At 39.4% G+C, this 16274-nt stretch overlaps 2 protein-coding genes across 7 annotated transcripts in view; one reads left to right on the forward strand and one right to left on the reverse strand.

Moving 5' to 3' along the window:
- The first annotated feature begins 69 nt into the window (after window positions 1-69).
- LOC131085918 (alpha-aspartyl dipeptidase-like) lies at window positions 70-7025 on the forward strand. Of its 2 annotated transcripts, none has more exons than XM_058028494.1 (8): window positions 70-185; window positions 268-356; window positions 1449-1523; window positions 2079-2158; window positions 3483-3656; window positions 5102-5161; window positions 5875-5993; window positions 6511-7025. In XM_058028494.1, exons 1-8 carry the CDS (start codon window positions 85-87, stop codon window positions 6587-6589), a joined length of 777 nt encoding a protein of 258 aa, XP_057884477.1. In that variant the 5' UTR covers window positions 70-84; the 3' UTR covers window positions 6590-7025. The 2 variants fall into 2 exon arrangements, with proteins under 2 accessions (XP_057884477.1, XP_057884478.1); XM_058028495.1 differs by having other exon boundaries at window positions 5911-5993.
- The window catches only part of NBEAL1 (neurobeachin like 1), a 79627-nt gene continuing 70369 nt past the window's right edge, over window positions 7017-16274 (reverse strand). For 3 of the 5 annotated variants that reach the window (XM_058028491.1, XM_058028492.1, XM_058028488.1), the window contains one exon: window positions 13889-16232. In XM_058028491.1, the coding sequence (XP_057884474.1) occupies window positions 15959-16232 (274 nt within the window). In that variant the 3' untranslated portion in view covers window positions 13889-15958. Of the gene's footprint in view, window positions 13537-13888; window positions 16233-16274 lie in introns of those variants that run through there. The other 2 variants (XM_058028493.1, XM_058028489.1) reach the window with 1 other exon arrangement.

Below are 16274 nucleotides of genomic sequence, written 5' to 3' on the forward strand. Positions count from 1 at the left end.
GGCCCCACCCCGGGGCCGCCGGCGGGGCAGGAAGGGGCGGACCGGACTGGGCAGGGAGCAGGGCTCGGCTCGGCTCGGCTCGGCATGGGGAGCCCGCGGCGCCTGCTGCTGATCTCCAACTCCACCCTGCACGGAGGGGGCTACCTGGGCCACTGCCAGCAGCACATCCAGAGCTTCCTAGGGCAGTAAGCGCCGTGCGGGGCTGCGGGAGCGCTCGGCCCCCGCCTCCGCCGCGCCCACCGCTGTCTCCCCTCTCTCCTCTCCCAGGAACGTGAGGCGGGTGCTGTTCATCCCCTACGCCCTGCACGACCGCGACGCCTACGCCCGCACGGCCAGGGAGAAGTTTGAAAGCCTGGGTAAGGCCGGCCCGGCAGCGGCGGCCACGCCGGCTGTGCCCGGGGCTGCCGGGCCGGTACCGGGCAGGGGAGCGGGCTGTGGGCACGGAGTGGCCCGAAACAGCCGCGGGGCACACGGGCTGGGCTGGGATGGAATGGACTGCTGCGGTACGGGCAGCAAGGGCAGTGAGCAGCAGGAGTCGGCTGCGGACTTCTGCCTGGAAGGAGATGTTTTAGAAGCCTCCAAAAGAAATCTTGCTGCAAACACTTCTGCTCACTCCAGGGAAGATGATTTTATCCCTAACTATTAAGTGGCATCTTTTTATCCTTCTTAATCACATGAGGGAACATTTCTTCCCATATATCTTAAACCTCTGCTCTAGCCATGGTTGTAAGTGAAGGCCATTACTTAAAGCACATCAAGGAGCCGGATAGTTCCATGATGGACAGCAGCTGAACTTTGCTTGGAGCAAAGATCTCTGCAGAGTCTACAGCAACACCTCCACCTAGCATCTATCACTGTTAAGGGTAACTTTGGAGCTGTTAGTGTAGTAATAATCAGAACCCACTTGCCTGGGCAGCACACTTTGCTCCCTGACTTGCAGGAAGATTGCTGCTATCAAATGCCTATGTTCTTCTGTCTCTCTTGACACTTCCTGTACTCAGTGAACCCCGGCAAGGCAAATCTATCAAAGTCAGACATTTGAACAGAAACATTACTCAGATCAGGTATTTGCACAAGAAGTGCTAGAACCAACACATCCTGTCAGATTTCAGCATAGCCAGGCTGAGAACTAACAGCTTTTTCCTCATTTTCTAGTTATCTGGTAATGCTCAGGAGGATACTGTGCCTCAGCCTGGACCTGCTGAGTGAAATGTTCTGCTCCTAGAAACTGAGTGCATATCTCCACAAAACAAGTATTTCCTTTTGTACAGCTGTATTAGCCCTGCACTAATATAGGGTGTACACTGTTTTACGTTGTAGAGTTCTCTGAAATTTCCCTAGTTGAGATATTTGGCTTAGGGTTGGAAGAGGTGGGCAGGGAGGGATTGAACATATCCCATTCTTCCACCAAACTTTCATATTAAAAGGTAAAAACTTTTTCATTTAAGGTTATGGGCTGGACAGCATTCATGAATCTTGTGATCCAGTGGAAGCTGTAAGGAAATCTGAAGCAATATTTATTGGTAAGTTTTACTTCTCAGTCCCCAGTGAAGGTTTATATAGGGCACCGGATTAGTCCTGCTCAGAGGTGGCACTGAAGACCAACAATTAAGCAGTTAGGCCTAGTAATTAGAAACTACAGAAGACAGTAATTGGGAGCCCTAAGACTCTAAATTTAGTGGTGGGCTGGGAAGTAGATTTATTAATGGAACTTCATCTCCAGTAAATTTCAAATTATTATTTTGAACAGTACTTCAGTGTAAAAACATGATCCTAACAGCTGTGTTATCACTTTAGCAAGCCCAAGAAGTTCTAGTCCTAATAGCATGGTCCTGGGTATTGGAAGAGAGGTCACTGTCAGACAGTGGCAGGATGTCATCTTACAAGGATGACTCAGGGCGTGCCCATGGCCTGCCCAGTGACCATTCCTCTGAAGCTTCTGGTTTTACTACTTCTCAAAGCAGGATACTGCCCCTGAATAGAGCATAGAATTTGTAGTGTCTGCTGAGTTTAATTGAAGGCTTCAATTAAAACTGATGGTGAAAGCATGCTAAATAAGCTGAACTTTGTTTCTGCAGGAGGTGGGAACACATTCCGTCTCCTGAAAGCTCTTTATGACAACTGTCTGATACATGAGATCAGGAAAAGAGTTCTTGAGGTAAAACTACAGATTCTGGCCAAGTCTGAATGGCTGGATCTCATGCATGAGCTTTTGTTCAGACAAGTCCAAGCTGATTCTGCATTTTTGTCTCTAATACACTTCAGATGTCGAGCCATCTCAGACAACCTGGTGAACTGAAAACCATGGCCAAATAAGGCTGTCACTGAGTCATTGAAAAGACTTAAGGTGTCAGCCCTCTGTCTTCCTAGAGTAGTTTTCTAGAAGCTGGATTGCAAGACCTTGGGATGTACAATGCTACATAGAACCCTAGAAGCAAATCACTCAAAATGCCAGTCAAAAGACCAGTGCAGGATTTAATCTGTGTCCAGAAACCCTGTTTTTCAGCTTGAGATGTCCACTTCATATCTTGTTGATACAGATGTGTTCATGTTGCACTTGTCTGCTGATAAACTGGTGATAAAGTTGGATCCATGTGTGCCTTTTAGACAGTGTCCTGTTGAAAATTACGTAATTCTTGTATTTCCTTGGAACTGAGAGGTGTGAGTGCCATTGAGCCCCTCTGGTCAGCAGCACCAGTCCAGCTGGTGAATCTCATAAGGCACAGCAAAGATACACCATCTCTGGAGGAGAACAGAAGCAAGGTGTTCCCTAGCAATGTGGAACTGCAAATGACTTTATGCAGATTTATACAAGCCACAGTAAGGCCAGCTGCCAAGAATAAAGGTTAGCCAGGCTTATCTTAATATATAGAAATTCATCATCTGTTGTGGGAATGAAAGCCAGAAAATGTCCAAATGCCAGTTAAGTTTGGAAAACTACTTGGTTATATTACCACCAGTTGTCTCAAGACAGCTCTATTTTTACAAAATGCTCAGGATTACCTGTACACTTGCATATTTGTGTGGCATTCTTCTATGTACAGCATAGTACTCATAGCTAAACAGTCATGGTTCTGGTAAGTTGATGCTGGGACAACAATGCACTGAGCTTCTGATGGCCTGCTCTCTCCAGAAGCTAGTTAAAAGCCAGTTCAGATACTTCCTTTAACTGCAGTAGAGGCAAAACTCTCCTCTTAATAGCAAAGTTCACCATGCACTGACAGCCTGGTAAATTCTGTCTTGGGGGGTCACAGAGCTGTGAGTACAAGGCAGGCAGCAGTTAGTTCTCTGACACAGAGAAGCTACTGCCCACCTCAGAATCTGAATTCTTGTTCTGCTTTTCACCTGTAAAGTTACCAATGAGAGGAGCTGGAAGCACTAAGTCTGATCTGACTGATGGGTTTCTGAGATTGATAGAAGATGGTATAAAATTGAGTTCCTAGTTGTGGTGCTGCAGACTGATCATTGCTTTTGTCTTTCAGGATGGGATTCCTTACATGGGATCCAGCGCAGGAACCAACGTTGCCACTGTCAGCATCAATACCACCAATGACATGCCAATTGTTTATCCACCTTCCCTGCAGGCTCTAGGATTAGTTCCTTTTAATATTAACCCTCACTACCTGGACCCAGACATTAAAAGAACTCACATGGGTGTAAGTAAAGCACACCAGAACTAAGACAGTCACTAGGGTGTGGAGGAGTAAAAATAGTGTGCATTTCTGAGGCCTTACAAAGCTAGAGAATGTCAAACAGCTGCTCCCTAGAGAAACTGGAAATGCCAATGAGGCAGTAACACTTCACTTCCTCTAAAACTTAACTTTGCTTGGGAAGAGGAGTTGGCAGGAGTATTACTGAACGAAGTGTTTTTCACAAACAGAAGCTCTGCAATGTCTGAAATACTGTTGAAATGCTGGCTATCTGGCATGGAATGGGGGAATTAAAAAAGAAAAGATAAACCTGAAGTGTTAAGATGCAGAGCACTGGTTCTGGAAAGTTCTGTCGTACCTGCTGCTTGGGAAGCCCTAACTTAAACATACATTAAGAGGCTTAAATATCTAAAGGTCTGAAGAAACAATCAGAACAGAGATGTTGAGATTCAAGCAGTTGTGTAAGAAAATACCTGGGCACTGGTGTCCTTGCAGGGAGCACAGCCTGTAATGTCCAGTACAGAGCAAGCACATGCACCAGTACAACTGAAAGAAAAACACTTCAGCCATCAAGCACAAAGACAGATTTCCATACAGTTGGGAGGAGCTCCTTCTTGAAATAGCACGTCAGCTAATTCCTCAGGGAACAATCTGTGTGGTGCATCTTTTAACAACTTAAACACTTTCCTCCTTGTAATCAAAATTCATGGTTAGAGGAAGTATTAAGAGTTAGGGAACAATGAAGATGGTGGATGCTTCTAGATGGGTGAAGAGATGGGTGTGCTTCTAGAATTTAGATGAAGTTGTAGGTATTCATTTAATCAGCTTGTCACTAGATTAGCAGGCAGTCTTTTCCCTATAAATAACTTCTGTTCTTTCTCTCAGAGGAGGCTGGAAGCCCTGTGCTGTACCAAGTCCCTGCTGTGTTCCTATGTTTTTATTTCTTTACTGTTGCTCAGTTTAGCAGCAAACCTCAGGAAACATGACAGAGCTGTTCACAGAAGGAAATTCTTCAGTGTAATACCTACTTGAAGACAAACAAGCAAATACTTAATCACTGAAAATCCATTAATCACTACTCTCTTTTACAAAGGTTGCACCTCAGGCATTTGCTTCTACCACTTTCCTGGTAATATTAGTACTATCTCTGCACACAGAGATACTACTAATTAAAAAAAACCCCATGGATTAATTGAGTGGAAGTAAGTTTTGAGGTTTTTCAGGGTTGGGATTGTGTGAGTTCTGTTTGATCAACCTGCAGTAAATTGTTGCTAGTGATAAAGGGTAAAACACACATCTATTAAACAGAGTCAATCCTGCCATCCCGTTCTGCTTGAGGGGAAGTGCCTGCTTTGTTTATCGTTATGAAATTATTTGATGTCATGTTGCCTGGATAGCTCCAAGTCCTTACCTTATGGCTTGGGAAGCTAAATCTGTGCTCACTATTGCAGGAGACAAGAGAGGAAAGAATCTGCCAGTACCACGAAGAACCAAACACCCCTCCAGTTCTGGTGAGTAGTAGTTCTCCATCAGGAAGCTGGAGCATGATAAACATTTTAAATGCATTCATGCTAGCTCTCAGTGTGGGTTCTTTGCCTGTCAAGCCTTACAATTCCATGTATTAGAATGCTAATTGTATTCTTGCTAAGAGCTTGAGCCTTGGATATTGCTCATTGTAGAAAATGGATTGGGGCCAATGAAATGCATACTCCTGTTAGTGTTGCTCAACACTATTTTAGGCAGCAGTCACTGGCCACCAGATATTGGGTGTTGGGGGTGGTGTGCATGCAGATGGTACAAAACTCCCCCTTAATCTTTTTGCAGATACTCTAACTTGAATCTCTGTAATAGTTTCTGAATTTGCACATTCAGTAGTGTATACATAATTTCATTATGTCTGTCTGGGGAATTGGGACCTCTGTGTTTGCTGTCCCTGTGTTTGATCTTGTACTATAAATTTTGTGCACTAACAAACCCACTGGCTGTTGCTCAACCCAAACTGGACCTAAGAATAACTATGGGAAAAACCAGTTTCCTCTCCTCCTTAATGATTTCTCCTTTAAGAGTGAAAACTGAAATAAACAAGAAAATCAACTTCTAAAACAAGATAACTCACCTATTTTTGTCTTTACCTCTTTGTTAGGTAAGTGAGAAGGTTTAGTCTGTAGTCATGGTGCCACTGAGACTGGCCTGCTTGTGACAAGCATTCTACCCTTTCACATAGCTTGAAAATAAGTTTAAATGTTTCCACCTCCACCAGGGCTTGCGGGAAGGGACGATGCTGTTAGTGGAAGGAGATAACGCCACGCTGCAAGGAGTGACAGGAGCACGTCTGTTTTTGAGGTAAATGCATCACTTGAATTGATATCCTCCTTCAGACAGAAAGGAAGAGAGGTTTCTGTTAAACTCCTGGCACATGGTGCCTGTCCCCCCACCAGAAGTTACTTAATCCCTTGGTTCCATTTATCTTTGGAGAATATGTGAGTATTGTTTAATGCTCCAGAGGAGCCAGCAGTATGACAGCACTGCAAAGGATGTCTGACTAACCCAGTGTGTGCTCTAGCACTGCATCCATTGCTGCTTATGTTTCCAAATTCTAAACAAGAGCCCCAATAGTCAGCTCCTTTATTGAAAGCCAGGGAAATGCCAATTTGGCCCTAATGCACTGAACTCCAGAACAAGGGAATCCATATCTAGAATTACATGGACTTTATTGAGAAATCTAAAATGCATGTGACATGATGGAATCAAAACTCTGCTTGTTCAGAATAAGGGTGCCTTGATCTATCCCTAGTAACAGATGGAGCAGAGTAGTCCCACCTCCCATTAAAGCTCACAGCATGGTTTCTCTTGTTTGCAGGGGTAAGAAACCAACTGAACATGAGCCTGGAACAGATTTCAGTTTCCTCCTGACTGACAGCAATCCCCTGAATCCATAGCCTTTCATATTCTGCAGCAAAAGTTACTATATAGGGAAGACAATGAGGAAAAAGGAAAGATATGCTTGTTGTCCCAGAGTAGGTGGGGTACTTCAGCTTTATAAATAAAAGATCAATATGCATTAGTGGACTCTTTTCCTCACCCTAATGCATGCCTCAGACACCTCCTTCCCAGCAAAAAGACACTTTTTGTTGCAATTCTTGGAGAATGATAGCTAATCAAAGCTTGAAGGGGCCTATACATTCACATGTCCACTTTGATTCCTTCTCCACCAAAATAAAAAAAAGTTGCCTTAACACAATTAAGACAGGACACTGTGTCAGCTCTTCCCGCTGCCTACTTTTACCTGCTACACAAAAGAATTGTTCATTCAGTGTACTCCCACACTTAGTTTAATTTTTGTGCTATTAATAAAGGGAGAAGTTATGCATTCAATTACTTTTATTTGCTTCAGACTCATGTTAAATATATACAATGCTAATTATGTACAAAAGTGTGCATGTTAAAAATTTTCAGGTTACAAACTTGCAAATCCTAGAAAAGTGCAAAATTTTAAAACATCTTCCACCATGCTGTACAGGAAAAAATCCCATCATTAGCCAATATACACACTTTTAAAACATATTGATCAAACCCAAGTAAGACATACAGTATACTCTTAAAGCACCCAGAGGGAAAAAGATATTGCACAGAAGACAGACAGCAAGTTCATTACAGTGCCTGAAGGCTCATTTCTGAAAGTAGCTATTTCCAACACTCCTCAGACCTAACATTTAACTCTTTGAAAAGGCATTTTTTGGCATTTAAAGATCCATCTGTAATCACGTAATTGCACAATCTGTAAGAATTATCAGAAGATATGGTTAACTTTGCTGTAAGGCCTTTGCTTCCACCCCCTGATTAGCTTCAGTAAAAAGTCATCAGAAAACTGAGTAGCATCACAGCTTCCATCAAAACACTGACCAAAGGGAGGTCAGTCTCACATGCAGCATTTCCCTTGTCCTAAGTAGCTCCTGCAGAATCAGAATACATATTCCAAGTTTTTCTTTAATTCTTTTTTCCCTCTCATGGCTTTCTTTAAGAAACAACTCACTGCTGCATATGACTAAAGTAGTACTATCAGGTGCAAGACTTGAGTTTATTTTAAAGCTATTTCAAGGCAAAAAGTATGGCTCCCTTGAGAGGAAAATACTGACTAGACAGGAAGCTAAATAAACAAGTGACCTCCAAGTTCAGTTAGATCTATGATATATATATGGCTGGATGTTTTATATTCTAATCTCAAAACCCCTTAGCAGCTTTAAACCATAACCTATACTGACAATCATGCTTCTGGGACAGAAGATGTCTGATGAAATTGTCTTTGCTGAGTATAAGTATAGACCTGAACTCTGGAAATACCTGCCAAATTTCTCAAGTCCACTAGACAAAACTAGGAAGAACACACACTGAAGGAACTCTATTGAAAACAAGTGAAACACCTTATTTTATTTGGGCCACGTAGGTAAATGATAACTAAAAGAAAGACACAGTATTCCTCCACAGATGCACAATAAAAAGGTGAGTTAAAACTGAACAAAGGCTACCTTGGACTAAACACTGCAAGCAGTTCCTCACTTATGGGGTGTTCAAGACTGCAGTAAGGTGAATGGCACTCAACTGAAATGCAGAGCATGCTATGGTGTCACTCAGGCATTTTTACATTGAGGCATCTGATATCCATAACACTGAAGAAGGGAACAATAGCATTTTACCAATTTTAAATATATTTTTTTGATGCAGTAGCTTTCTAGAAAACTTGCTTCCTTCAAAAGTATGTGCTTACAAGGGCAATTTAGTAATAAGACTGGCTCCTTGGAATGAAAGACATCTTCCAAACACTTCAGTTGACTATAACATTGGCATACAATGAACCCATGTGTATATGATACCATGGAAACTTACTCTCCCCAAAGGGAGACTACCAACAAGTGTCATGTTTGCAGCCAAAACCAACACAGCTTTTAAGCTAGAAAGCATAAAAAGACCTAGAAAGCACTGAAGCACATGCTTGAATTTCCATTCAAATAAGTACAAGCCTATGTAGTGCTTTCACATAACAGTATTGATTACATCAGTCCCTAGGCTCACTTTAGAGTATTCATTTAATGGGCATGTTTTTTTTTTAATTCTTTAAAAGGGAAAAAATATTCCCAGCACCTCAGCTCAGCATTTAACATAGTCAGCAAGGTGCCTTTAGCAGTGGAAGACAGGAATGTTTCAGGTGACAGCACAGAGCATGTGTCTACAGAGACTCTCAATATAGGGGCAAAAGGAAGTAGACATCTCTAGCTCTAAAGCTCCCTACCACTCTATAATCTGTATATAGATACACATTTTCAACTAATTACACATACACAGCAAAAGCCTTGTGCAGCATTTAGTTCCTTATCTTTTCTAATGATTTTGTTCATTAAGATTGGGAAAGGTTTGCAAAGGAAACAGGGAGGAGGAAGACATGATTTAGGGAAGTGAGGTATACAGCTCCCATTGACTAAAGCAGGAGTTACCAAATCTGTGCATTACAAAAATAAATTTATCATTCTTGCAAGACTATGTTAAAGAATTTTTCCAGTGCAGAAACTTGGTTCTTTGCACTCAATTAAAGGACAAAGAAATACACCTTTCAATACAAAGAAATACAACTTTGGGGATCCTTGTAAGACAGCCAATTATTTGGCCATTTAAAGCCTGTGAAGACTGGTAAACCTGTTTTGTGATAATATGCATCATCTAAGGTATGCCAGAGGGGAAAGAGTTTCTTTATATCAATGCTGCAGACTAGCAAAGCAATTGTAATATGGATGTGGATGAGTTTGCTTTTTTTTTGGAGAGGAAGTTGTGGGGGTTGGGGGTAGTTTTGTTGGTTTAGTTTTTTTCTTTTTTTACTCCTTCTAATATGAAACAATTATTTTTCTAAGAAAATCTAATTTCCACAATGTGTCTTTACCACCAGGACAAAAATGCAGTTACTTTAGGACCGGGATTATGATGTTGTGCTGGTAAAGGTACATGGATGATAAAAGATGTGGTTTCTACATATCCTAGGAGTGAGTAATGGATAATACATCGGTTACAGAAAAATCTGCCTCAGTCAGATGCTAACTTGAAGAGCATTTCACTTTCTGTAAGCTTGTATAGTTCAAACCCAGCAAAGGCTAGATGAGATTCTTCACTACAGCTAAAAAGACAACTAAAAATACTATCAAGAATTTTAAGTAAATGGATTTAGAGAAATTTAACAAACATTTGACTTGAAATAAAGGAGAAATGTCTTCTGAATATCCTTTGGTACGCAAGCTCAAAACTGTGATACAAAGAAGTTAATACTGCTAACTACTTAATCTCATTTATATACAGGTATGAAAAGTAGGTCAGTTTTCAGTTTCTTTTAGATATATATATTTACACTCCTACTTACTCATCTTCAAAGGTAAGCATATGTTACACTTCGATAAATATTATTAGAGTTATTCCAAAAATTAAACATATTAAGATATCACAAAGAAGATCTTGACAAATGTAGTGCTATGAAATAAATGTCACTTCAGACTTGTTTCTTCTAAATTCCTCATTGGAATACTATAATCTCAGAACTTTGCTTTTTACACTTAAACAAACCTTTGAACAAAACCAAAGGAGAATCTTATTTCACCAATACTACCTGAAAAAAAAAAAATGGGATCCTAAGCTTGATTGACTTGAGGAAATCAAAGAATTATGAAAGTCAGTTCACCAATTCACAGTGCACTGCATAACAGGCTCCAATTCAACTGACTAAACAGCTGATCAGAAGAATTATTTTCTATTTTTAAACATTATTTTTTACTTTTTATGCAAATAAGTTAAACCTAAAAGAATGAAAGTGTCTAATGCTAATGCTCACACTTACGATTCATCTTTTATATAAAGCTGGTTTTAAACGAAGGCAAAGTGCAGACTTTCACAGCCATGCAGGTCTTTCCAGATGGCCTCTGGCAAGGATGCCAAGCTGTGATGGTGTACACCTCCCACCCCCAAGGAGCATCTCAGATCCAAAGGCCATAGATGTTGCCATTCTACCTGGGGCATAAAGCAGCAGCTCAGAGCTCACCTGGCCCATTCTGCTGCTGCTGCTTTGTACTGAGCACAGACCAGCCTTGAGTTTCAGAGCCCAAGAACTGTCCACATTTAAACTTGGCCCAGGTATTTGTGATGATCACCCAGTGCTTGTGATGCACTGAAATTATGGTATCCAAATGTCAAAGGTCTTAATCATAAATTATTTCAATTATTGCAACATTATATTTTACTTAAACTGACACACTATTTTCATTATTCTTTAATATTGAAAAATGTTAAGTCAGCTGTTGTATAAATGTACCAAACCCACAACAGGATGTTTTAAAATGCTTATACAAACCCTTCTGTGCAAGTGACAAGAAGAAAACTGTGCTCCCACCAAACACTACATAAGCCCCATCTCCCTTTTTCACTTCATTCTCATAACCTAAAACACTATCATTTCCTGCCACCTTCCCCTCCAAATAAACACTTAGCCTTGTCTATGCATTTAAACACAACATTAATGCACACCTATAAAACCCATCCATTCAATGCCCCAACTGAGTGTTTCCAACCTCCCAGAAGAGAAAGAGCTCACATTCTGAGCTGAAATACTTTTAAACTACTTACAAAGAGCTCCCCTGAAATCCTTTCTTCATGAAATCATAATGGACAAACATGCTTCACATTCTCATGAACAAACTTAATACTTTCACAGTATCCTTAGTATTCTTACTGGATAGGTAACTGATTAAAAATAGTACATTTCTCTATAGCTTATTTGAAAATATGGGATGTGGGTTAATTTATAATTTTTTTACATATGTGGAGTATGAAAAAACCCACACCACTCTACTTTTGGAAGTTTAATCTTCTCTTGGCAAGTGACTCAGGAAAATAATTCTTATTTTCTCCTAACTTTCCAGACAATCCAGTCTGTCACAGTGATTAGGCAGAATATTGCAACTATGCATAGACCCACTTTTTCACTAATCTGATTTATTATTTCATTTACAAAAGTTAAGAAAATGCAACACAGCTTTCTTTACAAGTACACCAATCAGCCATCAAGAGGGATGTTTTTTTTCCAGTAAAGAAAGTGAGGAGGAGAAATCAGTTTGAATGAGACTAACACAACTTGTAAAGATTATCCTTTAGCAGGGTAAGGAGATATTATTATTTCTATTAAGTCAATAAATATTGTGCTTAAAGTTAATGAAATGAGATTATACATTATTTTCCTCAGGTAGTTCAACAACTCCCCAGCCACAGGGCATATGTGATAACATTTATGAGAGATATAACACACATTCATTTCAATAAATAAATAAAAAATAACAAGAAAAGCGACGGTAGAGGGAAGAAATGGGGACCCAAAAGGGAACATATTAGCTAACAATCACACCTGCCTTGTATCTGTGCTCCCCTCACCCCATGGGATTTTCTTCTTTTAATACATACATGAATATACATATATACATACACACACATATATACACATACACACACCTTCGCACGCTGATCTGGAAATTTGTGTTTTCCCTCAGCACCCAGCTTTTCTAACAGTATAGAGTTTATAATTTCAATCAGTAACATTAAAAATTTTCAGATTGCTAGGAAAATGCACCCTTCTATCATCATGTATTGCTAAACAAAAAAAAAAATAAATCAGTAATGGCTTCTCCGAAACATAATAAGCAATTTGATAGAGCACACATAAGGATCTGATATTTTCTTTTACCAGGTCTTAAATGCATTTTGAAAATGGATATATCAACTGGTTTTCCGTGTTTATTTTTACAGAAAAAAAAATATGGCTAACAACTGGTTTTGTGAACACCAAGAAACAAACAGGTGCTATTTTTAATTGAATTGTGCTGCAATGTTGCATAATGATTCTGCAGTGGAAATTTATCTTTTGTTTGCAGAAGTTGCCTTACTAATAAAGCACATTGATATCTGACCAATATAGATAATAAGTCTTCCTGGGTATTTCTGCAACATGTTAAATATATAATGGGATTTCTTGGTGTATGTCTCAAGTTTACTTAACAATATAAATAAATTTCAGCAGCAATATTTCCTACCTCCTTCAGCTCCTTCACCACCTCCAACTCCTTTGAAGTTATTCATGTCTGTACTTAAAACAATTTCTGATAAAGTAGTGCAACACAGATGTTCCTTGCAGAACAGCCTAAAATTGGAACTACACAAAAGAAGTGAGCAATAGCCATTTACACAAACAAACTGTAATAAAGTTCATTAGCCTAACAAACATACTGAGAAGGTCATAACCATCATCTATTCAATTCTGAATCCAACCATTGCAACTACCAGAGTTTTAATTTACTGGGAAATAACAGTGCTGTCAAAGTAAAGCCAAATATCTTGTTTGTTATCAAGGAGCATCTGGCCCTACTCAGCTTTAAATCAAACGCTACTTATCTTAAATTCAATTAGTAATCTGTTTTGAAGACTTCTGGGGGGATGGTTCAGGGGTTTTTTAGTCCTCCCAAAACACAGTTTTAGCAGCTGTTGAGAGAGGGATTTTGCTGTGAACAAGTCAACACAGTTGAGGACAAATATGCAAGCAGGCTAACTTGCATGAGTACATATGCTTACTACTATACCTCTACCATAAGTTCTTCATCAAGAATCAAAGGGCTTCAGATTCAAAGCCCTAATTACGTATTTATACACCTAAAGTGACCAAAAGATTAAACATTTTTCTGGAATCCATGAGAGAATGCAGAAGCAGCAATCACTTGGAATCTTGAGTGTTATATTCAGTCTCTCCTGCTGAAATCTGGCTGAGCCGTTTGCTTGATCCCCACAGCTTTCGGGAAAGCTGACCTGAGCGCATCTGTTTGAAAGTAATTCAGAGAAACAAAAGGAGGGGGAAGGGATAAGGTGGATAAATTAAAAAAGAATTCAGACACTGAATCTGGTGAAATGCAGACACTACAATGTACTGCACAAACAAAATATACCAACAAAAATTCTTTGAAAATAAACTAAAAGTTACACTTAGGGATTATTCTTGGGACTGACAAAAAAACAAGACACAAAACACTAACCACAGTCTTCTCTGAATTTGAACAGTTAAAGTACCCACTAATGTGTACTTATATGCTTAACCTACTTCAAACAGCTTAGAGTGTTTAGATTGCTATTTTGATAGGAAGAGAAAAGAAGAGGTGAATGCCAAGCAAAAATGAACTAAATGAGAAGAAAGGACATTTTATTTTAGAGATTTCAAACAGAAATTGCCAGAAGTGGAAAAAAATAGCCAAGATGCAGGACAGTGATAGCAGAATAAAGGAAAAAGGGAAAGGTTATCTCCTGGTATCAAATTTATACAGTCTTCCAAAGATCCTGGGTGAAGTGCTCAGAGGAATGTTTAAAGCAGAAGTAATTCATAGAGAGTATTCCACAGGATAAGATGGATAACAAGCAACCAGAGGCCATATTAAATCCAGCATCTGGTAGGTCTACAATCTGACAACAGTTTGTAAGAAACTCTTCATTACCTAAGCACAAGGTTGATGATTGGCCCATAGTGATCAGCCTGGCAGCTGATTACGTTCTGAAAATCCTCACAGTTCAATAAATAAGATCCATGCCTTTACAAGTTTGAGAACAGTTCCTCACAGTTATTACTACAAATGTTACCTGCTTCTGAGCTGTATCAGCAGAGCAGCAGTGTTCTAGAAAAGGCACAGCACTGACCAGGATTAACACTAACAAGTGATAATTGCCCAGACTTCTGTAACATCCAAAACAGCTAAGTAATTGTTAAAAATACAAAAGCATTTCTTATACTCCATATTAGAAACTGTCAGTGCAGAAACACTAAGGGCCAATCTTGATAGCAAGCATCATTTCACTTTTTGCACATTAAAGCAAGTCTGTGCCAAGGATCCAATCCTCTGTCCTAAGGATCAATATCACCACTGAAAGCCAGAACTACAACACTGTCTTTGCATATAGATAAAGTTCCAGGAATTAACACACTCCTTCCAAAATAAGTCATTCAACAAATGAACACCACACATACACACACTTTTTAAATATATTGGTTGATGCCATTATAGAAAACTAGAAAATCTGGGACATAATGTTGTTCCTTATATGTTTGTGTTAAAAAAAAAACATATTTACACAGATATTAAGCTTGCATATCATCTGAACTGTAAACAGAAAATCCTGGGAAAAAAGTCACTGGAAAGCCTCTATAACCATAAAAGGAATCCAGTCTTTGAAACAACACTTTCTGCATAGTTAGAAAAATAGATGTGATTAAAAAATGAAAATAAGAAAACAAAAAGCCTTAAGTCTAATGATACACACAAATTTCAGCCTACAAAAGATCTTTTCTATGGGATAGGAAGCTTAGAAAGGACAGTGGCTTTAAAACTGCTGTTACAACCATATGTTTAACCACATAATAATAATCTCTTTTTCAATTCTACAATAGAAAACTGATAATCAGTGGAAATGTCCCCTCCACATCCAGTGCAAGCAAAATCAGACTACAGTTGTGTGAATATTTTTCCAATATTAAACTATGTATATCCTAGCAAGAAAAGTTAAAAATACTGACAAATAAAGTTGCTCTGTTTTCACATTTAGAATATAAAATAGAATTAATACTCACTTTTCCAGCATGTACTTAAGATCATGCAAAAGTGATAATCACATTTTCAAATAAATACATAGCAGCACAACAGAGATTGAGTTATAAAGATAATAAGCAGTTTAAGGTTAACTCAAGTACTTTGAAAGTCATTACAAGAAGTAATTAAAGCAAAAACTATGGTTTTGCACAAGAAAAATTGGGCATATCTATTTGAGAGATGGATGCTCTGTAATTGATATTGCATATGCAGGATCAACACGTTTCTATTCACCATAAGGAGCACAAGCATACTGGGAACCTACAGAAGTGATTCCCTGTGCATTGCCATTAGAGATCTCAACAGATGGAAGTAATACCTTTTTCCCCAATGTCAGTCAATGTGTATTAAAAGATATCTGATAGAAACCATAAAAAAAAAATAAAGGAAGTAACTTGCTCTCTTTCATTTCCAAATTTCTTCTGGAAAAAAATTTCATCAAGAAGAGGCTGACAACACTATCCCATTCAGAAAAGGTTAGCTATTATGACTTTGCTTATTCAGATGTGAGTGATAAAGTCTGGAAGTTAGTCCAGCTGAGCTTCCCATCTGCGATCCCTATACACATCTGATTCTTAATCAGAACTTTCAGTAGAGCAGTCTCAAAAGTTATTTGTTTCCCACTGAAAACTGAAACTTGCTCTTAAATTTACCCTGCCAAAGAGGAGACCTCTTGCTCAACTGGAAAGCAGAAATAAGTGAACTTCCCACAGTTCGGTAGAAAAAGTTCTTGATGGTGGGTTTTACCTCTGCCGGCTTGCCAACACCAACGATAATCAACTTGCCGTCCTCCAGGCCAACAAGGATGTGGCTGTACTCTTTGGTGACAGAAATGCAATGGATTGGCAGTCTCATGGCTAAGGGAGAGATGCTCAGACTCAGGCTGGAAGGAACAAAAACCACAGAGAGAAAGTAAATCATGTAT

Source organism: Melospiza georgiana, chromosome 7, assembly GCF_028018845.1.
Source record: "Melospiza georgiana isolate bMelGeo1 chromosome 7, bMelGeo1.pri, whole genome shotgun sequence".
NCBI classification, from domain to species: domain Eukaryota; kingdom Metazoa; phylum Chordata; class Aves; order Passeriformes; family Passerellidae; genus Melospiza; species Melospiza georgiana.